The 26,402-nt window shown below is 42.9% G+C and overlaps 1 protein-coding gene across 1 annotated transcript; it reads left to right on the top strand.

Annotated features, from left to right (window-relative positions):
• The first annotated feature begins 6,382 nt into the window (after positions 1 to 6,382).
• Positions 6,383 to 24,893, top strand: Tmco1 (transmembrane and coiled-coil domains 1). Its single transcript, XM_028864361.2, has 7 exons — positions 6,383 to 6,620; positions 6,956 to 7,033; positions 8,622 to 8,681; positions 9,907 to 9,953; positions 12,727 to 12,794; positions 16,369 to 16,513; positions 24,242 to 24,893. The coding sequence occupies exons 1-7, from the start codon at positions 6,551 to 6,553 to the stop codon at positions 24,338 to 24,340; spliced, it is 567 nt and encodes a 188-aa protein (XP_028720194.1). The 5' UTR covers positions 6,383 to 6,550; the 3' UTR covers positions 24,341 to 24,893.
• Positions 24,894 to 26,402: the final 1,509 nt, after the last annotated feature.

The raw sequence follows: 26,402 nt of genomic DNA, 5'->3' as shown, positions 1-26,402 counted from the left end.
GGGGGAGAAGATGTAACTCAAGGGTATAACAATTGGCTAGCAAGTGTAAGACCCTAGGTCTGCTTACCAGCACTATGCACACACACACACAAATGAAAATTCTACATGCTACAAGGACACTTATAATTTAGGGGTGTATGAATTTGTATAATTTGTGGTAGTTTTTTTTTTTTTGAGACAAATTCTTGCTAAATTTTTTGGCTGCAGAGATGGCTCAGTAGTTAAGAATGCAGGTACATGGGCTGGAGAGATGGTTAAGAGCACTGGTTGCTCTTCCAGAGGACCCAGGTTCAATTCCCAGCACCCACATGGCAGTGCACAACTGTTTGTAACTCCAGTTCCAGGGGATGTGACACCTTCACACTAATGCACATGAAGTAAGTTAAATGAATTATTAAAAGGAGGAAGAGGAAGAGGAAGAAGAATAATGCAGATATATGTGTGTGTGTGGCCACAGGAGCTGTCCACCTTGTTTTTTGAGACAGGGTGCCTTATAGACCTAGAGTTCACAGACTAGGCTCATCTGGCTGGCCAGCAAGCTCAGAGGTCCACTTGTTTCTCCCTGCTCAGTGCTGAAATTAAACCACACACCACCATACCTGCCTTTTCTTTCTTTTTAGACAGGGTTTCTCTGTGTAGCCTTGGTTGTCCTGGAACTCACTCTGTAGACCAGGCTGGCTTCAAACCTACTCTGCCTCCTGAGTGCTGGGATTAAAGGTGTGTGCCACCATTGCCTAGCCATACCTGGCTGCCCACCACCCCCTTTTCCCCCACAAGACAGAGTTTCTCTGTATAACAGTCCTGGCTGTCTTGGAACTCGCTTTGTAGACTAGGCTGGACTTGAACTCAGAGATCTGCCTTAAATGTGGGAGCCACCACTGCCCAACCATATCTGACTTTTTAATGTGGGTTCTAGGGGTTAAACTCAGGCCCTCGGGGGCTGCAGAAATGGCTCAGCAGTTAAGAGGACTCACTGCTCTTCCCGAGGACTTGGTTCAATTCCTAACACTCACATGGTGGCTCACAAGAGCCTATAACTTCAGTTCTAGGGGATCCAACACTTTGCTCTGGCCTGAGGGCACCATGCATGCACAGAGTCCCTCTCTTCCAGTGAGTGCTTTAATAGAAAAAATTGATTAACTGACTACAAAAATCAAGCTTCTGTTTCTCTACCATCTTCTTACATGTTCAACTTATGTGGCAGACTTATGAATTCTTGGGAATTGGAGAAAAACAATGAATAGAAAAAATGCACATAAAAGATAATTCACAAAGTAGTAGGATATTCACGGATCTAATCAAATTTAACAGGGTCCTTCTTAGTTACAATCTGAATTCGCCTTACCTTGTCAGTCCTTTTGGTGTATTCATTTTCGTATGTGTGGGGGTATGCATGTAGACTGCACACACATTTGTGAAGGCACAGGATAACTGTTGCATCCTTTGTTCCTCAGGCATCATCCACCCTTTTGTTTAGACAGAGTCTTTCACTGGCCTGGAACTCATGGAGTCACCTAAGTTAGCTGGCCACTAAGCCCTAGGGAGTGTCTGTCTCAGCCTCCCTGAAACTGGGGCGATACTTGTGTGCCACCATGCCTGACATTTTTAATGTGGATTCTGAGGACTGAATCCAAGTCTGTACTTTTGCAAGAACATTACTCACTCTCCAGCAAGCCCCATCTCCCTCCTTTGAGACAGGGTCTGGAAGTTGTCAGAAAATGACCCTGAACCTCTGATCCTCCTGCCTCCATCTCCCAAGTGCTGGGACCACAGACATGCACCATTACATCTGGCTTTTATGCATCACTGGTAATCAACCCAAAGCCTCGTGGATGCCAGGCAAGCACTCCACTAAGCCACTTCTCCAGCACTTCAGTCCGATTTCTATAAATACATATCCTCTTGAAACACTTGGAATGTTTCTGCTGTACATCTGCTTCCAACTAGCACCTTTTCATTTCTAACTCAATGCTTTTGATCACAGCTTTTCCTGTGTCTTAATTAAAATTTACCATTTCTTCTGTGTCTTAAATTTTGATTCTCAAGATACTTCTACAAACCACCACCCTATCTCTCGCCAAAGTGTCATTTCAAAAACCATTTTCATACAGTTTCTCTATCCCAGGTCACATTCCAAAGGCTAAGGGAGTAACAATAAAAATAACGTTTCTGGGCCGGGCGGCGGTGGCGCACGCCTTTAATCCCAGCACTCAGGAGGCAGAAGCAGGCGGATCTCTGTGAGTTCAAGACCAGCCTGGGCTACCAAGTGAGTTCCAGGAAAGGCGCAAAGCTACACAGAGAAACCCTGTCTCAGAAAAAAAAACAACAAAACAACAAAAAAAATGTTTCTGTTCTTCAAACAGTATTGATCACCCTAAAAGCAAATTAAATATGTACTTAGGCTAAATATACACAAACCCAGATTTCATTTGGGGAACAATATATTTTTAAAAACTCACAATACCCTTACATTTTAGCACTGTATTATACTTTTCTTTAGAAAGACGTCACAATTTTTTAATGCTCAGGTGTATGAAGTTCGTTATTTAGTCCTGCTAGTCAAAGGGGGGGGGGGTCCTAAAAGCTCGATACCCATTCTGCTCTCTCTGCTGTGAATATATTCAAGTATATAGGGGAATACAAAAATCTGGGCGATGACTTCAATTCCTCCTTCTCCCCAGTTCTGTGTGTCTAGTCACTCTGTATTTGATAAGGATCATTATTGCTTACAAGGAGAGAGTGGCTGGGTGTAGGGACAGAATCTTATATAAAAGTGACTAGTTAGAAAGCTATGCTACAAATGAACACTGTCCTGGTCTGAATTGCTTAATGATGACTGGATGTGTGGGGACTGAGGAGATAAACTGAAACAGGGAACTCCACAGGACTTAGTACGTAGATGAGTCAGACAAAGGGCATTTCTGAGAACTGTGTTTTCATATTAGGTTTGCAAGCCACATAGATGGTGGTGCTACTCATCAAAGAGAAAAGAAAATAATTGATACTTGGGGGAAAATATACAAGTTCATTTTGGGCTAAGTGAATAAAATGTCAGTCCAAGGATGTTGGACTCCATGGTTTAATAGAACCAGTAATACCATTAGCAATCATTAGCAATAAAAGCAATTATATTATAAACCAGGCATAAAAGTTTTTTTGTTTTTTTTTTTTTTTGACAGGGTCCCACTATACACCCTGACTGGCTGGCCTGGAACTATGTGGACCAGGCTGGCCTCTGCCTCCTCCTGCACTGCTGTGATTAAAGGCTTGTGGCACAACACCCAGCAGGTACAGTAAATTTTTTGTTGTTATTGATTGAAAGTGGGTCTCTATATATCCAAGGCTAGCCTCAAGCTCACAATTCTCCTTTTTCAGCTGAGACTACAAGTGTGTACCACAAAGTGTAGCCAATTTTTATTTTGCAGCCAAGTAAGTAAAACATTTGGATTTAGGCATTAGCATAACTATTATTCCATTTTACCTTGGTTCTTCTGACTTCAGAACTTGGCACTTAATCCTACATACCCTCACAGGAACTGTTAAGTGTAGGTATTTTTACTCCCATTGAATGTTGTTATTGTTTTTCCCAAAATGCTCAGAGAAATTAAGTATCAGTAACTTGTAAAAGTAACCTGTTAGAGTGGCTAAGACTGAAACCTAGTACCCATATTGTTTCAGACCTGAGTATAAACAGATAGTTCTCTTGACATACTTATTTATGATGACTAGTCTGGCACTGTTTAAGGAAGAGGCCTATGGACTCTACTAACAAAGTAAGGACATTTGCAGGTTAGTGCCTGTCTTCCACAGGAAGTGGCAACACAGCAGGAAGCTCGTATATAAACTAAGGAGGGCACTAGATATCACCAACAATACTAGATAGTACTTAAAATACTACAGGAAGCCACAGACAAAAGCATCCCTGTGGTCCTAGAGATCGGGACAGGGCAAAGTGCTCTGGGAGGACAGTTCCCAGGTGAAAAACTTTTAAATATAAATACTGTCTGTGAAAGCTATGAGGGAGAGCATTATTTGAACTAGGACCGTTCTTCAAGAATGTGCAGTGTTATGACATCACATCATTGTTCTAATAAGTATCTTAGCAGTAGCTGTTTATACAGTAATACTTGAAATGTTTTTATCTGCCCATGTCATTGATTAAACATTAAAAAAAATTTTTTTTTTTTGGTGTGTGGGTGTTTAACTGCATTTATGCACCAACTGTAAGTTTCTGCCCTCGGAAGCCAGAAGAGGGCATAGGATCTTCTGGAACTGGAGTTATTGGGACAGCAGCCATGTAGGTGCTAGGAACTGGAGCCAAATCCTCTGGAAGAGCGGCCAGTGCTCTTAACCACTGCTGGGCCATCTTCCCAGTCCTCATTTCATTTTTTAAATAAAGCTTATTTATTATTAACTTTGTTTAGTTTTTTTTGTTGTTGTTGTTTTGTTTTGTTTTTTGAGACAGGGTTTCTCTGTGTAGCCCTGGCCATTCTGAAACTCGATCTGTAGACCAGACTGGACTTGAACTCAGTCATCCCCCTGCTTCCCAAGTGCTGGGATTAAAGGCGTGTGTGACCACACCTGGCTTATTTTTTGTTTTATATGCATGAGTGTTTTTGCCCCCATGAATGTATGTGCATGCCTGATGCCTGCAGAGGCCATAAAATGGTGCCAGATCATATAAAGCTGATTGTGAGCTTCTATGTGGGTGCTGGGAACTGAACCCAGATCTTCTGCAAGAGCAGACAGTGCTCTTAGAGAGTCGTCTCCAACACTTCCTTTTTTCACAATTTTAAGATGGTGCATCTAGCTACAGTGTTTAATAAGGTATGGTTTAATAAGGCGGTTTCAGTAGTACACAATCAGTATCATTCAACTTGATGAATTCCATGCCAGTCATAGCTTTAAATGCTGTGTAGTGTATACCCTTTCTCATTCACACTTCCTAATGGTTTTATGCAGCTGGTGTTTAACGTTTTACAGAAAACCAAGGCTCGAAGACGTTGAACAGTGTATTCAAAAGCGACTGTCAAGCAGCAGAGCCACAACTGAAAATCTGGCAGATTTCAAAGGTCACCCTTTTGTCCCATCTCAACATTTACCTTGGGTGATGGACAAGGCTGAATAAAAACATACCCTTGTCTGAACTACTACTCAAATCAAGACTGAGTTCCGACACAACCTTTCTAAACCCTCCAGGAAGGACTAGTTGTGCTCTCAACCCTTTGAGAATAACTCTATTATGTCTTACTTGTTAGCACACAACTTCCCTGGGGAATTTTGGAACTAAGAAATATCGTAATCCATCTTTCCAACCCTACAGTGCCCAGTACTGTTCCTGACACACAGTGTCTGTTAAAATGGCTGTTGCTAAGTACGAGGGGAAGGGAAACTTCAAAAATAAGTTTACGCAAGATTTCTAAATTGTGCGCAGTGGATTTGAAAGAACCAATGACAGAAAGTGGAAGTCAAGCTAGGCATGGTGGCACGCACTGGTATGGAAAGCTGAGGCAGGGGGATCTCTGTAAGTTCCACATCAGCCAGGGTTACACAGTGCAATTCTGTCTCAAGACAAACACACACGTACAAATCAAGATTTCTGAGTTTCCTTGAAGAAAAAGCAAAGGAAAACAAAGCCAGACCAGAGAAACCAGGTGTTCGTTCTCCAACACATTAGGACCATTTGTTTGACCTACACAAATGCTCCTTTCAGGGAAACCGAGTATTGTTCTTGTCCGTCACAGGACTTATTTCCTTCGGTCCAGCTTGCACAAGGTAATTTATAGTCCCTCACAGAGGCCACTGGAGTTTCTGACCCTCTCCCGAGACATTCTACTCGCTGCTCTTTTACACACCACGCATTTCCAAACCCTGTCCGCCCTCCCGTCCCCCGCCTTTCACTTTGCCTAGAAGGGTTCTTTACTTTTTCTGAAACCACCACTTCTCATCCTGGAACTCAACGTGTGCATTTCCTTCCACACGACTGTTGCCACTGCAGAACCCTCAGCCGCAGCGCGTGCAAACAGCGTCCTTCCTGCGGCGCAATCCCAGTTTCTTTTAACCAGCGACCAATGGCTACCTCGTCTTCGCGCGCCCAGCTCCACGACTGGAGGCGAGCATCCCAACCCTGGCCCTAACTTTTCGGCCACAGAAGTCGGGGCTGAAGGGAAAATGCAGACGCCAAGCGACGGGACTCTGGTGTCGACCTAGGTAGCCGATCGCACCCCAGGAGCCGAGCTCTCTGCCGCAATCCGCAGCGGGGGGGGGACGGTCCTCCCAACTCTCGCGAGACCGGGCCTGGGCGCGCGCCCGCCGCCCCCGAGACTCGTGGGGTTGGTTTCTTCCAATACAAGTGGTCACCCTCGCTCGAGCGACACTGGCAGTTCCGGGTCAGTGTCCCGGAAGCGGAAGTGTGGCCTCCGTGCTGTCAAAGTTGTAGTGTTCCTCTCGGGGGGTCGGTCCCGCGAAGCGTCTTCCCGGTCCCTCTCTCGCCGGCTCGTGAGCGCTTGTCCCCGTGCAGGGTGTGGGGGCGCCGGGACGGACGAGCGAGATGAGCACCATGTTTGCCGACACGCTGCTCATCGTTTTTATCTCCGTGTGCACCGCGCTGCTCGCCGAGGGTGAGAGCGGCTGTTGCTGGGACGTCCGATGAGTCTCGGGGTGGAAGGGCACAGGGGGTCCCTCGCGCCCCCTGAGGAAAGATCGGGAGCCTCATTTCTTGCGGCCTGCCTGGTCTGTTGCAAAAAATCCTCGAGAGAAGTGGGAGGGAAGTGTGGAATCCGATTTCCTTTGACTTATTTGTGGATACATTAAAAAAAATGTTTTGAATTGACTTTGGAAAAGGCTAATTACTGATAGAGAGCAAAGTGTTGACATCCTTCTGTCTCCATCAGTCACAGTTTGTTGTGACCATTCCAATGATTTCTCATTAGCATGTTCCTTTTAAATGTTTTAGGCATAACCTGGGTCCTGGTTTACAGGACAGACAAGTACAAGAGATTGAAGGCAGAAGTGGAAAAACAAAGTAAAAAATGTGAGTATGGTACACGTTGGCAGTTCCAGCTTTAAATTATTGAGTTCATGTTTACGTTGACTATTTTAGGAGCACCAACTGATACTAAGAATACAAAACTAGTCCAATACACTTGGCTGGGGCACACACTGAAATCTTGGCACTCAGAAGATCAAGACAGAATCGTGAGTTCCAAGCCATCGTGGGCTACATAGAGAGATCAGTCTCACATTACAAACAAAACCAAAATCCAGCTTGCTGAAATAGAAATCGAAGACTTTTTTTTTATTTTTTTCTCGAGACAGGGTTTCTCTATGTAGCTTTGGAGCCTGTCCTGGAATTCAATCTGTAGACCAGGCTGGCCTTGAACTCACAGAGATCCGCCTGCCTCTGCCTCCCGAGTGCTGGGATTAAAGGCGTGCACCACCACATTATTTTTTTTTTTTTTTGAGGTGGGTCTCAGTTAGCCCTGGTTTGAGTTCCTTGTTTTGGGTAAATTTTATTTATTTATTTATTTTTTATTTTTTTAAGATTTATTTATTTATTATGTATACAGAGGAGGGCACCAGATCTCATTACAGATGGTTGTGAGCCACCATGTCGTTGCTGGGAATTGAACTCAGGACCTCTGGAAGAGCAGTCGGTGCTCTTAACCTCTGAGCCATCTCTCCAGCCCTTTTGGGTAAATTTTAAACAAGATCGTATGTAGGCTAGGCTAGCTTTGAACTCTGTTTAGCTAAGGTTAGCCTTGAACTTCTGATCCTCCGTTTCTGCTTACTAAGGACTGGGATTGCAGCTGTGCACTGTCACGTCCAGTTTTTGGGTTGCTGGGGATCGTACCCAGGTCTGGCAAGTGGTACATGAGCACGGCAACAGCTGAGGTGCATTCCGCAGCTCTTCTTGCATTCCCTGCCACCCCTAAAGTATCTTACTCGAGGGGCTTGAGTATAGTTCTGTGATGGAGTCTGTGTCTCGCGTGCTCACAGCCTTGAGTTGAGCCCTCAGTAACCACTGTGGCCGGCTGTGTAAACGTCTCCACCTAACGGGACAGGAGATGCAGACGCAGAAAGTTAATGATAGGCTTACATCACAAGAAAACAGAACTGGAGACTAAACTCAGACTTTTGTTTTCAAGCCTAGACTTCTAAAATTACAGTTCACCATTCTTTATTCAGTGTTGATAATGGCAGCTCGCTATATTTAAAACCAAATTCATTGTATTTACTTTCACAAACATGACTCTCTTCCAGGACTTACTTTCTTTTTTTTTTTTTGGTTTTTCGAGACAGGGTTTCTCTGTGTAGCTTTGCGCCTTTCCTGGATCTCGCTCTGTAGATCAGGCTGGCCTCGAACTCACAGAGATCCGCCTGGCTCTGCCTCCCGAGTGCTGGGATTAAAGGCGTGCACCACCACCGCCTGGCTAGGCTTTTCTTACTTCAGTGACTATGCTTCTAACAGAAAAAAGTTGGAAGATTTCTCTCTTGCTTGCTTCTGCTTACTAGTATGAACATGGTACCGGGGCATGGTTCTTTGTCAGTGTAACTTTCTTGTAATTCATCGGTGATAGAGCATCCTTGTAATAGATAGTCTTATGTGTTTATATTTACAGTGGAAAAGAAGAAGGAGACTATAACAGAGTCAGCTGGTCGACAACAAAAAAAGAAGATAGGTGAGATAGTAACCCAAATAACACTTAGATTTCTTTTCATAATCTTTTTATTTTTTAATCTATTTTTAATCAAATAGAGTTATATCACTTTGCCCCTTCCCTTCTTCCAGCCCCTTCCAGATGCCCCCCTCGAACCCTTCTCATAACCGCCCCCATGCTCAAATTGAGCTTCTTATTCCTTGGTTATTATTGTCACATACCTGTGTGTATGTGCATGCACAAGTGTCTACATACAGTTTGCTTTATCTGTTTTTGTTGTTTGTGTGTCTATGGTTTCAAGGCTGACTACTTGTTGGATAATTAATAAGGGGGCTCATCCCTGAGTGAGGCTAATTCTCCCTTTCCCATTAGTTGCCTATAGTTATTTGTCTAGGGTCAGACCCTGAGACATTTTCTCCCTTCCATGTTCACATGTCTATTGGTACTGCCATTGTTCTGATCTCGTTTATGCAGCCATTTCTAGGAGAGACTGTTTCACAGCAGACTTCCTGGTGTCCTGGCTATGACAATGGTTTTGCTCCCTCTTTTGTGATGTCCCCTGAGCACAGATACAGGAGTTGTGATGTAGATGTAGTCACTGCTGGGTTCTACTGTTGGTCTCTGCTTTGTGTCCCGCTGTGGTTTTCTGTGATGGTCTCCTTTTGCTGTTGAGAAGCTTCTTTGATGAGGGTGGTGGCTACACTTACCTGTGGTCTAAGGATAAGATTTAGAGTGTGGTAAGGAATTACTCTGGTCCTGCAAAGTGGCAGCAGTAGAGTCTTCTCTTTCTTTTTTTCAGTCTTTTATTATGTGAGCCTCCATGTGGGTGCTAGGAATTAAGTGTGGGTCCTCCGGGAGAGCAGCCAGTGCTCTTAACTGCTGAGCTGCCTCTCCAGCCCCAGTACTCTTTTCCATGGCCTCACCAGCTCCAGGAAGTTGCCTAGGTTTCTAAGCATGATTTCCCTCTTCTTTCATGGCCTGGAGTCCAGTTAGACAGCTCTTGGTTAGCACCCATCTGTGACGCCACATAGAGCTAGCACTTTCATTTAAATGGATGTATTTAAGAAGAATGGCACTCTTCTACATTTAAACATTCTGTTAGTACAAAATAAGCAACAACCCATGTATTCAGTCCATTTATTGAATGATATTGAAACAGAATGCTTTTGTAATCTCCAGACCGTGATAATTTATTTGAGAATTATGCTGTGTTCGTTGTACTAACCAGTTTATGAATTCTTTTCAGAGAGACAGGAAGAGAAGCTAAAGAACAACAACAGAGATTTGTCAATGGTGAGAGTCCAGCGTATGATTTCACAGTGACCTGGGGGAGCTGGAGTATTTTTAAACAAAACTCCCATTTGCATCATATACATTGCATTTAAGTCTTTGTTGTTTTTGTTTTTTTGTTGTTGTTGTTTTGTTTTTCTTTGAGACGTGGTTTCTTTGTGTATCCCTGGCTATCCTGGAATTCATTCTGTAGACCAGCCTGGCCTTGAACTCACAGAGATCCACCTGCCTCTGCCTCTGCCTCCTGAATGCTGGGATCAAAGGTGTGTGCCACCACCGGCTGCATTTAAGTTCTCAAAGTTTATCACTTATCATGGATATAAGTAATAATCATAGGTATTATTGGACCATATAGAAAAAGTGTGCTGCCACATTTAAACTTCATTTTGAAGCTGGCTTGTGGTGCATGGCTTTAATCTCAGCACTCAGAAGCAAAAGCAAGTGGAATCTCTCTGAGTTCCAGGCTATCCAGGGTTACAGAGGGATACCTTGTCTCAAACAAATAAGCAACAACTCTCCTCCCCCGCCACCATCCCCGCCCGCCTTCCAAAAAAACCCTTCATTTTAATAGTTTGGTTATAAAGGCTGCTTTGGAGGTTATAATTTGTTTCCTTCAGAAATGTCTTGCCTTTTTTTTCCCCAACACTGACATGTCCAAGTTTTTATATGCACTGATGAGCACAGACATTAATAGAGATGAAATACTGATGCAAATAATACATGTGCAATTGTTCCCATCACTGTGATACAGTAGTTACTGTGATACTCCAGGTCATGGTTTCTAAAAAGGGTTTTTAAAAGTTTTACTCTTTAAAAAAGAACTATTGCTGGGCAGCAGTGGCACACACCTTTAATCTCAGCACTCAGGAGGCAGAGCCAGGAGGATCTCTGTGAGTTCGAGGCCAGCCTAGTCTGCAGAGCAAGTTCCAGGAAAGGCAACAAAACTACATGGAAACACTCCCCCCCCCCAAAAAAAAAGTGTATAGATATTTTGCCTGCATGTATGTCTGCACCATGTTCATGCCTGGTCCTTGCAGAAGCCAGAAAAGGGTGTTGGATCTCTCAAGAATGGAGTTACAGATGGTTATAAGCTGCCATATGGGTGCTGGGAATTGAACCCAGGTCCTCTGGAAGAGCAGCCAGTAATCTTTTTTTTTTTTTTTTTTTTTTTTGGTTTTTCGAGACAGGGTTTCTCTGTGTAGCTTTGCGCCTTTCCTGGAACTCACTTGGTAGCCCAGGCTGGCCTCGAACTCACAAAGATCCGCCTGGCTCTGCCTCCCGAGTGCTGGGATTAAAGGCGTGCGCCACCACCGCCCGGCAAGCAGCCAGTAATCTTAACCACTGCATCATCTATCCAACCCCCCTTTTTATTTTGAAACACAACCAATTATTTTTCCGCCTTGTGTTTGTGCTGAATCTTGGGTTTATGGTGTTTGTGTAATTCCAGTATAGGGTTGGCACAGTGTAGATAGTTAAGAGTCTGTGTTATACGTCATGCTACTGTAAGGAAAAGTGGATTTCGTTAGCTCTCTTACTCATTGTTTGACTCAGGACCACCTTTAAGTTCTGTGTGTTTGGCATGGGACATCTCAACCATGAGTTTCTTCACTTACTGAGAGATCCTGGATATGCTTCTCCATTTTCTAAAAACCCTTTTCCATGATGACTATAGTTTACAGGGTTTTGTTTGTTTGTTTGTTTTTGTTTTGTTTGTTTGTTTCCTGAAACATGGTCCTACTGTGTATCCCTGGCTGGCCTTTGTAGACTAGGTTGGCCTCAGACACAGAGAAATCAGCCTGCCCTCTCCCTCTTTAGTGCTGGGATTAAAGGCATGTGCTGCCACATTCCTGGCTATAGGAAGGGATTTTAAAAGGTGAGTTTTCTTACCTCTAGCACAATTTTTAACATGTTCACCATTTAGAAATTATAAAAGGTAAAAATTGGCACTATACCAGTGAACCAGAGATAATGTCTGAAAACTGTACATCTTTATGCTTGTTCTATTTATGCATTTATGGGATTCGAATTTAGTAAGAATTTAGTTGCAAATAACAGGATACCAAACTCACAGTGGCCTACCATGTTGCTTTCTCTCTGTTGCCCCTGAAGTCCAGAGGTTGGCAGCCCTAAGCTGGTGTCATAGCTTAGCACGCCCTCAAAGACTTGGCCTGAGTCAGAAGTCCCTTGTCTGGTTGATGCTTTTCCTTGAGGCACTGTGCTCTTCATTTCAGCCACCCCAGCCCAGCCCTTGAAAAGAGCCTAACAAGATTCAAGTTTGCCATTTTAAAAAGTGCTTCTCAGAGACAGGTATTGTGGTTGTGCATGCCTGTGATCCCAGCTGCTCAGCAGGCTTACGCAGTCAGTGAGACCAAGAATTCAAAACCAGCCTTGGCAACATAACCAACTACACCATCATAACAATAGACATACATCTCAGTCAACACTTGTTAGTGCTGACTGGCTGACTGACTGAATGAGGCCTCAGAGCTCTCCCAGTTCCTTACAAGGAGAGGAGGAACTGGAGATGGAAGGAGAGTTAGATATCAAAGAGCTTTGGCCAAGGAGAACTTCTTGGTTTTGAGACAGGGTCTCATGTGTAGCCCTGGCTGACCTCAAATAACAGAGCAGTCTGTGTCTGCCTCCCAGTGTATGCCACCACACCGAGCTCTGTGGAAAATTTTTTAAGAAAAATTACATGAAACTTCAATTTTTATAGTATACCTTCTTTATTTCTTTATTTTTAGTGTGAAATAACCATTTTTTGCTTTCCTTGTAGGTACGAATGAAATCCATGTTTGCAATTGGCTTTTGTTTTACTGCCTTAATGGGAATGTTTAATTCCATGTGAGTAATCTTTTATGTAATTCTTCTGCCTAATAAATGTTATTCTATGTTTGTATGCAAGTGAACATAAGTTTTTTTTTATTAATACTTTGTCAGAATTTCAAAGTTATAGCCTTGTACTTGGAAAGCTGAAGCCATAATATTCTGTGTTTGAGGCTTGCCTAGACTTCATAGCCAAATCTTGTCTCAAAAATAATGGAAGAGCCGGGCAGTGGTGGTGCACGCCTTTAATTCCAGCACTCAGGAGGAAGAGGCAGGAGGATCTCTGTGAGTTCCAGGCCAACCTGGTCTATAGAGCCAGTTCCAGGACAGCTGGGGCTGTTACACAGAGAAACCCTGTCTAGAAAAAAAAAAAAGAAAGAAAGGAAGGAAGGAAGGAAAAAAAAATAGTGGAAGAAAGAAAACAAAATTTCAAAATTACATAATATATTATTCAGATTTATAGTTGTTTTTTCACCTCAGTTTTTTTCTCATATACATTATTGTTTTTCCTCATAAACATTATTTACATATTTAAAAGCCCTTTTTAATTGTATATATTTATTGTACATAGTACTATGTCACAATTATATATTATACATTGAGCATATTTTCCCTATACTGTCCACTGTTTTTGTTGGTTTTTTGTTTTTCGAGACAGGTTTTCTCTGTGTAGCCTTGGCTGTACTGAATCTCACTCTGTAGACCAGACTGGCCTCGACCTCACAAAGATCCACCTGCCTCTGCTTCCTGAGTACTAGGATTAAAGGTGTCCGCCGCCCTGCTTCCTAAAGAGATTTTTATGAGTATATAATGTGATTTGAGCATATCCTCCCCATCATATATCTTCCATAATCATTTGAGAATATGCAGTAGGCTTCATGCTTCTGTATCCATAACTACAGTGCATATGTGAAGGTCAGAGGACCACAGTCTGTTTCTCCTTCCATTAGATAGGTCCAGGGACTTGAACTCAGGTAGTCAGACATGATGGCAAGTGCCTTTACCCTCTGAGCCATGTTGCCATCCTATTTTTTTTTTTTTAAATAACTTCAAAATAATTATGTAAAAAAAAATTTTCATTTTAAAAGAATACAATCACAGAATACAGTACTTCTCAACTGTGGGTTGCAACTCCTGTATTCCAATGATCCTTTCACAGGGGTCACCTAAGAACATCAGAAAACACAAATATTTACATTATCCATAATTTTAGCGAAGTTACAATTAGGAAGTAGTAATGAAAATCATTTTATGGCTGGGGCATCACCACAACAGGAAGAACTGTACTAAAGGGTCTCAGCATTAGGAAGGTTGAGAACCACTGACATACCTGTTTTGCTGTTTTCTGAGACAGAGTTTCTGTGTGTAACTCTAGTATCCTGGAACTCACTTTGTAGGTCAAGGTGGCCTTGAACTCAAGAGATCCTCCTGTCTCTGCCTCTCAACTGCTGGGACTAAAGGAGTGGGCCACCATGCCCGGCTCATAATAACTTTTTAAACCTACTTAATAGGGAGAACATTTATTTATTAGATAAAAGCTTAGGCATTATATAGTCTTTAAAAGTCATGCAGGATGCCCTTTGTCAATAGCTACTAATATGCTTTTTCAAACTGAAGGTATTCATATGAAAATGTTTGACTCTTCAGATAGTCTGACCAACTATAGTCTTGTTCAGCGATGAGGTGCTGTTGTTTAAACAAGCATGTCGCAGACCGGGGCAGTTGTGGCCTGCTTTGACTGAGCTAGACAAACATCCAGAGCTCACCTGAACTGTGCCACACCACACCAGTAGAGCTGCCCTGACCTCATTGTCTCCTTACCTTCCTCTCTCTTTTGCTATCAGAATTTTACAGGAAGGCCAGGCAGTGGTGGTGCACACACTCGGGAGGCAGAAGCAGGTGGATCTCTCTGAGTTTGAGGCCAGCCTGGTCTACATTCAAGTTCCAGGACAGCCAGGGCTGCACAGAGAAAGCCTGTCTCAGAAAACACACACATTAACACACACACACAAAGAAAGAAAGAAAAAGAAAAAAGAAATTGTTGCTGTCGGAGACTTCATAATAATCCCAAGATGTTATTCACTTTCACTCTCATTAAAAATTGCCTCTCTTCTTACTAGTTCTTTATTTTAGAATATATTTTTACCCAAAATACTTTCTAAAGCTTTTTTTTTAAAAAAATTGTCTTTTTTAAAGCTTTAAAAAAATTTTTTTTGTCTGTGTGAATGTTGGGGTGAGGGGGTGCACTCACGTGTGTTGAGGTGCCTATATGGAAGTCTGGACAACTTGCAGGAGGTGGTTCTCTCCTTTCACCATATAGGTTCCAGGATGGAACTCAGGTCATCAGGATTGGCAGCAGACACCTTTACATAATGAGCCATCTTGCTCACCCCTAAAAGTTACTTTTTGTTAAAATATGCATGTTAGCATTTATCAGATTTCTTGCTACTTAAGAAGATAAATTTTTTAAATGTATATGGATATTTTGCCTGCATGTTGATATCTGCAGAGGTAAGGTGACATCTCTTGGAACTGGAGTTACAGACTGTTGTGAGCCATGATATGGGTGATGGGAATTGAACCCTGGTCCTCTGGAAGAGCAGCAAGTGATGGCAACTGCTGAGCTATTTCTCCAGCCCCCCACTCCTTTTTTCTTTTTTCTTTTTTTTTTGCGGGGGTGGGGTGGGGGGGGAGGGGGGTTGGTTTTTTGAGACAGGGTTTTTCTGTGTAACAACTCTGGCTGTCCTGAAACTCACTTTGTAGACCAGGCTGGCCTCGAATCCAGAGATCCACCTACCTCTGCCTCCTGAGTGCTGGGATTAAAGGTGTATACCATCACACCTGGTGTGGTGGTATTGTGTTCCCCAAAATATTGTGCACCCTAATAAACTTATCTGGGGTCAGAGAAGGGAACAGCCACTAGATACAGAGGCTAGAAAATGGTGACACCTTTAATCCTAGCCTTCTGGAGGCATGGATCTCTGTGAGTTCCACATTGGAAACAGCCAGGCAAGGTGATTCACGCCTTTAATCCCAAGAAGTGAGCCTTTAATCCCAGGGAGTGATGGCAGATAGCAGAAAGGTATATAAGGCCTGAAGACCAGGATCTAGAAGCATTTGGCTGGTTAACCTTCAGGCTTTGGAGCAGCAGTTCAGCTGAGATTCATTCCGGATGAGGACACAGGTTTCCAGTCTTAGGAAATAGGATCAGCTGAGGAACTGGCGATGTGAGGTAGCTGTGGCTTGTTCTGCTTCTCTGATTTTCCAGCACTCACCCCAATACCAGGCCCTGAGTTTGTTTTATTAATAAGACTCTTTAAGATTCCTGCTATAACCTGGCTTAGTTCACTTTCTAATACAACATATTTAAATAGCTATAATGCACACAGTAAAAGTCTCTTGTGTCTTCTATAATTTGAGTGTGTACAGGTTCTTCATACCAGAAGCATGGAGAACCACTTGTTTAGAGAGCACTGATGAGCCCGGGTCCTTTCCCACATCCCCACACTTTCAGCCTTGGTCAAAGTGTTCTACCTGTGCCCAGATGTTTTTCTAAAAATAATAGTTCCGTGCTTTTGTTTTTCCATTTTAGATTTGACGGTAGAGTGGTGGCAAAGCTCCCCTTCACTCCTCTTTCCTACATCCAAGGATTGTCTCATCGAAACTTGCTGGGAGACGACACCACAGACTGCTCCTTCATCTTCCTGTATATTCTCTGCACTATGTCCATTCGACAAGTGAGTATCCACACCCTTTACTTGATGTGTGTAGCTTTTCTTTCGTCATTGCTCAAAGGACCTTTGCTTCTGTAGTGCTGGGAACGCTTATCTGGGTTACTGAGTTCTTTCAGTTGCTCATTTTAGAATTCTAGTGCATTGTTTACAACTGTATTAAATGCCTGCAAATCTAGATTACTGACTTTAGGGATGAGAGGAGTGTTAAAACCAAGCATGACTTCCACACCCCATTCTTAAGGTCTGGGTTTTCTTCTTCATTTTATCTATCTAAAGTACAGTGACTTCAGTTTTCCCAGTATCATTTCTCTACCATGTATTGGTGCCTTTTGTCAGTTCCAGAGTGTTTACTGCTCTTATAGCAGTGGGACTTGAGAGAATGGAGCCTAAAAATGAGGCAGACCAAAGTCTCATGCAATAGCCAACTTTATTCAGAGCATCAGACAATGTATACTCTGAGGGTTAAGAAGGATCACATAAAGTACACAATCACAAAGACACGGCAAAAACATGTTTTTCATAGAGATATAAAAACAAATAACAGTAGCCAGCTGTTATGAATAATCTGAGGTAAGCTCATCCTATCTGCTACATCTGGGAAGAGCATGAAGACACATTCCAAACAATTTTGTATTTTTGAGGAAACTAAGGTCACAAGACACTTGTCTTGATTTCTAGGAGTTTTCTCACAAGCACTTAGAATTCTCCTCACATGACTCCATTCTTAGACTGTCTTCTGACACAGAAAGACCAATAATTTAGTAATTTTAGATTATTTACAGTTGAAATAAAGCCTAGGTACTAAAGAGTTGGATTTCTGTAAGTGCCTACAATGAATTCTAGGCCTCTTACTATGTTAGGAATTAATAAAATCAAACCCGAGGCGAGTTATTGGGGTCCATGCTGGTAGATCAGAGAGACAGAACAAGCCACAGCTATCTCACCTCGCCGGATCCTCAGCTGGTCTTGTCTCCTCAGACTGGAGGCCTCTGAGTCCTCATCCGGAATGGGTCTCAGCTGAATTACTGCTCAAAAGCCTGAATGCTTAACCAGCCAAAATCCTGAACCAGCCAAACGCCTCTAGTTTCTGGTCCTCATGCCTTATATATCTTTTTGCTTTCTACCACCACTCCCTGGGATTAAAGGCTGGCTTTCTGGGATTAAAGGCTGTGTCACCATGCTTGGCTATTTCCAATGTGGCCTTGAACTCACAGAGATCCAGAGGGATTTCTATCTCTGGAATGCTAGGATTAAAGGTGTGAGTGCCACCATTTTCTAGCCTTTGTATCTAGTGGCTGTCTGTTCTCTGACCCCAGATAAATTTATTAGAGTACACAATATTTTGGGGAACACAATACCACCACAGAAAACTAAGCCTATCTAACTGATATTAGTAGTGACTGCCTGTCCTCACCTCTATGTCTACACAATGCAGTAGTTACTGCCTGTCCTCACCTCCATGTGTACACTGCAGTAGTTATTGCCTGTCCTCACCTCCATGTGTACAATGCAGTAGTCACTGCCTGTCCTCACCTCCATGTGTACACAATGCAGTAGTTACTGCCTGTCCTCACCTCCATGGGTACACAATGCAGTAGTTACTGCCTGTCCTCACCTCCATGTGTACAATGCAGTAGTTACTGCCTGTCCTCACCTCCATGTGTACAATGCAGTAGTTACTGCCTGTCCTCACCTCCATGTGTACACAATGCAGTAGTTACTGCCTGTCCTCACCTCCATGGGTGCAACACGCAGGAGTTAGAAACCTGCTACAGAAACACAGTGGCCACAGAGGTTTGTTCTACAAACTAGGATTTTCCACAAAAGGACTGTTTGAATTCTGTCCTGAAGGGTGAATAGTCTCACCACTGTTCTTGACATAGGAGGCCATATGGAAGCTTGGAGGCATGGTGGTGTGTAGGGAAGTAGGGACCATGAGTCCACTGTTAGTGAGAGGTAGTGGGAAAGAAGCACAGCGCTGAGGAAGGTCGTCTTAATTTGTGCCTCACAGGACACACTGAGTTTATTAATGGTTTCTTCCTAGGATGTGGTGGTGAGGTGCTGCTGCCGGCTCTTCAGATTCTGGTCATTTGTTTGGTTTTGAGGCTGTTTTGTGGACTGTGGTTCTCCTCCTCCTCTTCAACTTCATTCCATTTCTGTTTGTTTGTATTTGAGGCTATTTCTTTCTCAGTGCTCTTATAGAAAAGTGCACAGGAAAGCTATTGCGTCATGTGTGCTGGTTTTGTATCCTGCTGAATTTGTAAGTACAGAGAGCTAGCCATCGCACCACTGGGCACTTGTTTATCTCTCCTAAGGATTCTCCGGTGGAGCATTTAGAGTATTCTCAGCATGGGCTCACATCATCTGCAAGCAGGGATAATCTTACACATCCCTCTTCCTTCTCTTCCCTGTCTCTACTGGCTAAGATTTCAAGCATCACTTTTGAATAAGAGTAATAAGAGTAGACCACTTTCTATTGTTTCTGATTTTGAAGGACATGTTTTCAGTTTTACCCCATTTAGTATGATGATGGCTGTGGATTTGCTGTTCATCACCTTTATTATGTTATGATTCTTCTATACCTGGCTTCTTCAGAGATTCAGAGGTTTTTGTTTTGTTCTGTTTCCTTCTTGTGTTTCTATCTTTCCTTCCTTCCTTCCTTCTTCCTTCCTTCCTTCCTTCCTTCCTTCCTTCCTTCCTTCCTTCCTTCTTTCTTTCTTTCTTTCTTTCTTTCTTCCTTTTTTAAGATTTTTTTATTTATTATGTATACAGTGTTCTTGCATGTATGCCTACAGGCCAGAAGAAGGCACCAGATATCATTACAGATGGTTGTGAGCCACCTTATGGTTGCTGGGAATTGAACTCAGGACCTCTGAAGAGCAGCCAATGCTCTTAACTTGCTGAGCCTTCTCTCCAGCTTCTCTCCAGCCACCTTCTTGTATTTCTTTCTTTCTTTTTTTTTTTTTTTTTTTTGTTTTTTTCGAGACAGGGTTTCTCTGTGTAGCTTTGCGCCTTTCCTGGATCTCGCTCTGTAGACCAGGCTGGCCTCGAACTCACAGAGATCCACCTGGCTCTGCCTCCCGAGTGCTGGGATTAAAGGCGTGCGCCACCACCGCCCGGCCCTTCTTGTATTTCTTATAGTACAAGTTTGTTGGCGACAAATTAGCAATCTTCATATATCTGAAACTATCTTTAATTTATCCTCTTTTTGTTGCTAATTTGAGGCAGAGTCTTAAGGCAAGTAGCCCAAGATGGCGAACTTGCTATGTAGCTGAGGATGCTTTTGAACTCCTGGGTCCTCTTACCTCTACCTCCTGAATAGTAGGATCACAAGTGTGATTGGCATGCCTGGCTCATTCTCATTGTTTGTTGCGAGTTTTTTGTTGTTGTTTGTTTTTGTTTTAAGATAGCGTCTCTATGTAGTCCTAGCTGTCTTGAAGCTTGCTATATAGACCAGGCTGGCCTCAAAACTCACAGAGATCTGCCTGCCTCTGCCTCTCGAGTGCTTTAATCACCACCACCTGGCCTGCAAAACTTTGTAATATGTATTTTTTTATTTTATTTTTTAATTTGAGACAGTCTTCCAATGCAGCTTTGGTTGGCCTAGAATTTGCTGTGTAGACCAGACTGATCTCAAACTCAGAGATCTGCCTGCTTCTGCCTCCCCAGTGCGTTCATCACCATGCCCATCTTAATGTTGTATTTCTTGAGACTTTCATATATGTTACAAGTGCCTGACTACAACTTCTCCAAACTCACCCTGACATCTTCACTTCCAACTAGGTGTCTTCCTTCCTTCCTTCCTTCCTTCCTTCCTTCCTTCCTTCCTTCCTTCCTTCCTTCCTTCCTTCCTTCCTTCTTTCCTCCCTCCCTCCTTTCCTTCCTTCATAAATAACCTAACCTACTAAGTCCAATTAGTACAACCTATATGCACATGAGTGTAAGGCCCTGGAACATGGGCAGCCTACCAATAGTCAGAGCCTACTAGTCACCACCCTTCCAGAGGAAAGTGACTCTCCTTCCTCAAGCAGCCATCAATTGCCAGCAGCTCCTCAGCTAGGGGTGGGGCCTTGAAAGGCCCTCTCCAAGCATCCATGCTGGAATTTTGACCAGTCTTATCTAAGTGAAAACCCTCAGGAGTTCATGACTGTCCTGGCTCTGTCACATTCAGAAAACAGCCCTTTACAGCACCCCTTCCCATCTCCCAAGACATTCCTGAAGCTTAGGGAGGGGGTTGATATGGCCATCCCATTTAGAACGGACCACTCAGGCTCACTTATTCTCAACCCTTTGCCCAGTTATGGGTCTCTGTATTAACGGCTGCTCACTGCAAAAGGAAGCTTCAGTGGCCGAGGCTGAGAGCAGCACAAACCATGGGGTGCCTGGCTGGCACTGTTGCATGGAGTTTAAAGGTGAAGTTCTCAGCAGTAGCATGAAACCCTTATCCGCCCACTCAGTATCTTGTTTCTCCTAAAGGTTTTTACTTGCCTTTCCATTTTCCACTTAGCTTCAGTTAACCTGTCATTTAGAAGCCATCAGAGTTTTTAAACTGGTTTTTATTCTGGAAAATGACAAGGACTCATTTAATTGACCCCTGTCTGTAGAGTAACCGAGCAAAGATCCCTTGTATGTTTTGTCTAGAATTGTATTGCTATGTTTGTTGGCTGGACAAATGTGGTATCGTTACGTGTTCTCTAATGTCTTATTTCAAGTTGTTCTTATTTCTCAGAGTCCTTAGCCAAGTGTTAAATACATTGTACATAAATACAATCTTATATATCCCAAGCTGGCCTTAAACTCCTAATCCTCCTGCCTCTACTTCCCAAGTGCTGGCATTACAGGTATTTGCCATTACACCTGACTTTTAATGCCCAAATTTTAAAAACTGGACATTGGTCAGGCATGGTGGTGCAGCCTTTAATCCCAGCACTCAGGAGGCAGAGGCAGGCAGATCTCCGTGAGTTCAAGGCCAACCTGGTCTACAGAGCAAGTCCCAGGACGGCCAAGGCTACACAGAGAAACCTGTCTTGAAAAACAAAAACAAAAAAACCCTGGAAATTGGTAGTATATCGTTTGGTTTTCTCACTGTTTTGTGCAGTGTTTTAGTTTTTTGTTTTTTAATTTGTTTACAGATATGTTTGAAGTTAATTATGAAAGTAATACAAACACAGATATTTCTTTCTCTAGCCTGGCCTACTAATGATTGGTCTTCCTAACTCATTGTAAAATTTCTCCTTTAAGTTATGAGTTATATTGTATGCTACATATATTTAAATGCTTTATGGTAAATAAAATTTAAAGGGGTCCTTTAAGTTGTATTTGTTACTTCATTATATTCTGACAAGGGTTAGGAATATATACTTCCAAAGGAACCTAAATCTGGGCATTCTCCCAGTGTCTGAATCGCAACAGATTAATAAAGGAATATTGAAGGATAGGTAGCTGTATAAAGCTGTGTACACTGAATATCACTTGTTCTTAGGAGCAGAATTTTAAAAATATTTTTATTTTATAATTAATTTAATTTTACATATCAGCCACAGATTCCCCTGTCTTCCCTCCTCCCACCTCCCAGCCTTCCCCCCCCCAGTCCACCCCCCATTTCCACCTCCTCCAGGGCAAGGTCTCCCTTGGGGAGTCAGCCCAGCCTGGTAGATTCAGTTGAGGCAGGTCCAGTCCCCTCCCCCCTACACCAAGGCTGAGCAAAATGTCTCAGCATAGGCCCTAGGATCCAAAAACCCAGCTCATGCACTAAGGGCAGGTCCAGGTTCCACTGCCTAGGGGCCTCCTAAACAGTTCAAGCTGAACAGCTATCTCACTTATCCAGAGGGCCTGGTCCAGCTCCACGGGGCCTCCTCAGCCATTGGTTCACAGTTCATGTGTTTCCGCTAGTTTGGATATTTGTCCCTGTGCTTTTTTCAATCATAGTCTCAATATCTCTTGCTCATATAATCCCTCCTCTTTCTCGCCGATTGGACTCCTGGAGCTCCACCCGGGACTTGGCTGTGGATCTCTGTATCTGCTTCCATCAGTCACTAGATGAGAGTTTTATCGTGACAGTTAGGGTGTGCGGCCATCCCATCACCAGAGTAAGTCAACTCAGGCACTCTCTTGACCATTGCCAGTAGTCTATAGTGGAGGTATCTTTGTGGATTTCTGGGGACCTCTCTAGCATTCTGCTTCTTCCCATTCCCATGGGGTCTTCATTTATCATGATAACTGGTTCCTAATCCAGCTGGGACCTCCCACTCTTCTAAGCTCCCTTTCCCCCAACCCTTGCCCTCCATTACCCCCATCTCCCAGAGCAGAATTTTAACATAGTGAGTGGAGGAAGAAAACCCACTAGACTAGAATCAGTCATGTCAGTTTAAGTTAGAAGTTTTTTGAGTTGTAACTAGGTTATGACTCATGTGGTCTCAGGCTGGCCTTGAACTCTTGATCCTCCTGCCTTCAACTCCTCAGCACTGGAATTACAGATGTGTGCCACTACACCCACTCTACCCCCACTTCTAACTTAGCTTTATTATTTTGGAAAATCCATTATTCCTTTCCAAAGTTTAGTTTTTTCAAATACCAAATGAAGGGATTGAGAAGAGTAATGAAGTAATTCCTAAGTCTTTTCTTCAAAAATGCTGAGTCACAGTTGGCCTTTACTTAACCTTTGCTCACTTATAAGCCCTCTCCCGTCTTGTTAAAGCATATGCCAATTGATTTTCTAGTCAGCTGTCTGTTCATGAGTACTCTTTAGCACACCCACGCCTGTCTGCTCCAAAAGTCCATTGTTTTCCAAAACCTGTTTATACTGGTTTTACTTGTTATTGTTGTTATGTAATTTAATTAAATGTTATTGTAGACAAAGAAATCAGAACATAAAAGAATTGTTTTTTATAGGAACTACTTCAGTACTTTTTAAAAAACAGAATAAAAAAATTAAAAAAAAAACCTATTTGTTGCATTAGATACTGTTGGCAGAAGTTTCTGTCCCACCAGCAGCTCCGAATGAACACACTGAGGCTTAGATTAATTACAAATGTTTGGCCGATAGCTCAGGCCTGTTACTGACTAGTTCTTCCATTTTAAGTTAACCCATATTTCTTATTTACACTCTGCCACATGGCAGTGCCTTTATTAGCATGGCACGTTCATCTCCTGCTCCCTCCGTGTCTGGCTGGCTGGCGACTCCAGACTCTGCCCGGATCTCAGCGTTCTCCTAGGCTCACTCTCCTGCCTTATTCTGCTCAGCTATTGGCCAGTCAGCTTCTTTATTAGACCAGTCACACCAACATATATTTACATCGTGTAAAGGAATATTCCATAGCAAGATACAGTTAAGAGAAAGAAAAAGATGGAAAGGTTTTAAAAAATCTAAAGGTCCACCAGGCAGTGGTGGCTAACACTTTTAATCCCATCACTTGGGAGGCAGAGGCAGGAGGATCTCTATGAGTTGGAGGCCAGCCTGGTCTACAAAGCAAATTCCAGAACAGCCAGGGCTACACAGAGAAACTCTGTCTCAAAAACAAAAAAAAGTCACCTTCTTTGCATTAGCAGACCCAGTCCTGTCAAGATGTACAGCTCTTACTGTTGTGATCTTCATTATTTTAAAAAAAATGACGTAGTCACCCCATGTCAGGTAACAGTACTTTTAGTTTATGTGCATTCTCTTTGCTGAGGTGGATGTAAAGCACTGTTACAGCTTATATTAAAATCAGTTCTTACTGTGCTTTCTTACAGAACATTCAGAAGATTCTTGGCCTTGCCCCTTCTCGAGCTGCCACCAAGCAGGCTGGTGGATTTCTTGGGCCCCCGCCTCCTTCTGGAAAGTTTTCTTGAAGGAAAGCAGAATTCTTTATTTCCTGTCATACTTTCTAGGCATTCACTTCAGACTGGCAAGGCATCTGGCCACCTTCTAGTTTTGAGTTATTTCTCATTTTTTGGATATGGTCAAAATGAGAATGGCACTTATCTAATGGTATAAGTGCTTTTGGTCACGGGTGACTTCTTTAAAAGCGGACTCATTAGTTAAATTTGGGTGATTTTTATGTAACCACAAATATCATCTTTCTTCCTTCACTTCAGTATTTCCATGGGACTAATGATCAAGCCTGTGTATGTGCCATGTACCATAGAAGCAGACTGTCCATGGACATTAGGCAACTAGGAGAAAAAACAGTTAGTGTAACAACTTAACTGGAAGTATTTGCTGTTTTTTAAAAAGCCAAATATATCGCTTATATTTGGTAACAAGCCAAATTTTTAGCTGTTTCATTTAGAGAAATATTTGATTTTTTTGCATATTTAAAAAATATTTTCTGTAATCTGAATATAAGGGTAAGCATTGGCCCAAAAGAGCTAAAATAAAATTTTGTTATGTGTTCTTTTACCAGCCTTGTCTCATATGTTTAAAATATAGAATTGTCCTAGTGTGCAATTTGAAAGTATTCTAGTTTGCTTTCTGGTACTTTGATAAAGACCGTGACCAGAAGCAACTTAGGGGAGGAAAGTGTTTATTTCAGCCTACACTTCCAGGTCACAGTTCATCATTGAGGGAAGGTAGAACTCAAGTGGGAGCCAAAGCAGAAGCCATGGAGAAATGCTGCTTACCAGCTCACTCTCTGGCTGCCTCTTAGACAGCCCAGGCCCACCTGCCTAGGAAAGACTCCACATGCTATGGATGGTTGGACTAGGCCCTCCTACATCACTGTCAATCAAGACAGTCTCTCCCAGACAATGGCTAGAGGCCAGTCTGATCTGCACAATTTCTTAATTGAAGTTCCCTCTTGCCAGGAGACTCTAGGTTATGTAAAGTTGACAATAAAAACTTACCAGCACAGAAAGTAAGAGTAGAAAGGAAAGGAAAATGCGCCTTGATTAGATAATAGTGCTTATCTAGTACATTCCTGCTTGACTGGAAAGCAAAACTTCATAGAAGAGGGCTTCTTTCTCTTTACGAGAGATAGGACTTGGAGTTTGATCTCAGAGCACCAGGGTGCTCATGGAGACTGCTCTCTGTTTCTAGACCTTTCTGTGAACATAATATTTGCTGTTGTTTTAGAGCAGACTACATCATGAACTCCTGCTGTACTTGTGGTTTGTGTTCCCTTTGTCAAGCCATGTTTAGAACTGCAGAGTTCAGTGCAGGAGTGATGGCAGGGGAGGACTCTCCCAGACACACCCAGACACACCCAGTACTGCAGGTGTTAGCCAGCAGTGTAACCGAAGCTTCTAGAATGTATTGACTTTGGGAGGGAACAGTACGTCTCATTGTGGACTCATGGTCGGATTGCTGAGATTTCAAGTAATATTTCTTTGATTTTGATTTTAATTTTTAGAGACTGTTTCTGAGTGATTTATTTAGTAGTGTTGAGAGTCACACCTGGGGCCTTGTGCATTCCAGATGAGCACTCCATCAGTGAGCTGCATCCTGAGCTGCAGAAATTGCATTTTAAATTCCTGTTACAACAGTATAGTGTTTTAATGGGTTTCTAGGCCAGCAGCAAAGGAGATGGAGGTGGTTACACTTGTTAACGAGTGGAACTCTGTTCTTAAGACTCTACATGTAAGAAAGATGGGCAGGTGCAGAAGGCTGCCCAAAGCACTTTCAATGTTAAACCAGTGGTGGGGTCATCAAGAACACCCCTGCAGGGATACTTTGGGGAAGCAGACGAAGTCCTGAGTGAGTGTGTGTTGTTGATGAGCACAGCCATGTCAAGGACCCCAATGTCTTGAGTATAGAAACTAGCTGTGTTCAGAAAGTGTCGACCACAGCTTTCTCCTCTCTGATGACTTCAGTCTGAGGCCGTTCACCCCGCCCTGCCCCCACCAATACTAGCTAGACACAAGCTAACCTGTGTTTAAATAGTAAACACCGTGTTTCCAGGATGCTGGTGTGTCT

The sequence above is a fragment of the Peromyscus leucopus genome, chromosome 15 (assembly GCF_004664715.2).
Source record: "Peromyscus leucopus breed LL Stock chromosome 15, UCI_PerLeu_2.1, whole genome shotgun sequence".
NCBI classification, from domain to species: Eukaryota; Metazoa; Chordata; class Mammalia; order Rodentia; family Cricetidae; genus Peromyscus; species Peromyscus leucopus.
The sequence above is the reverse complement of the archived record's forward strand: the minus strand, read 5'-3'. Positions and strand labels throughout refer to the sequence as shown.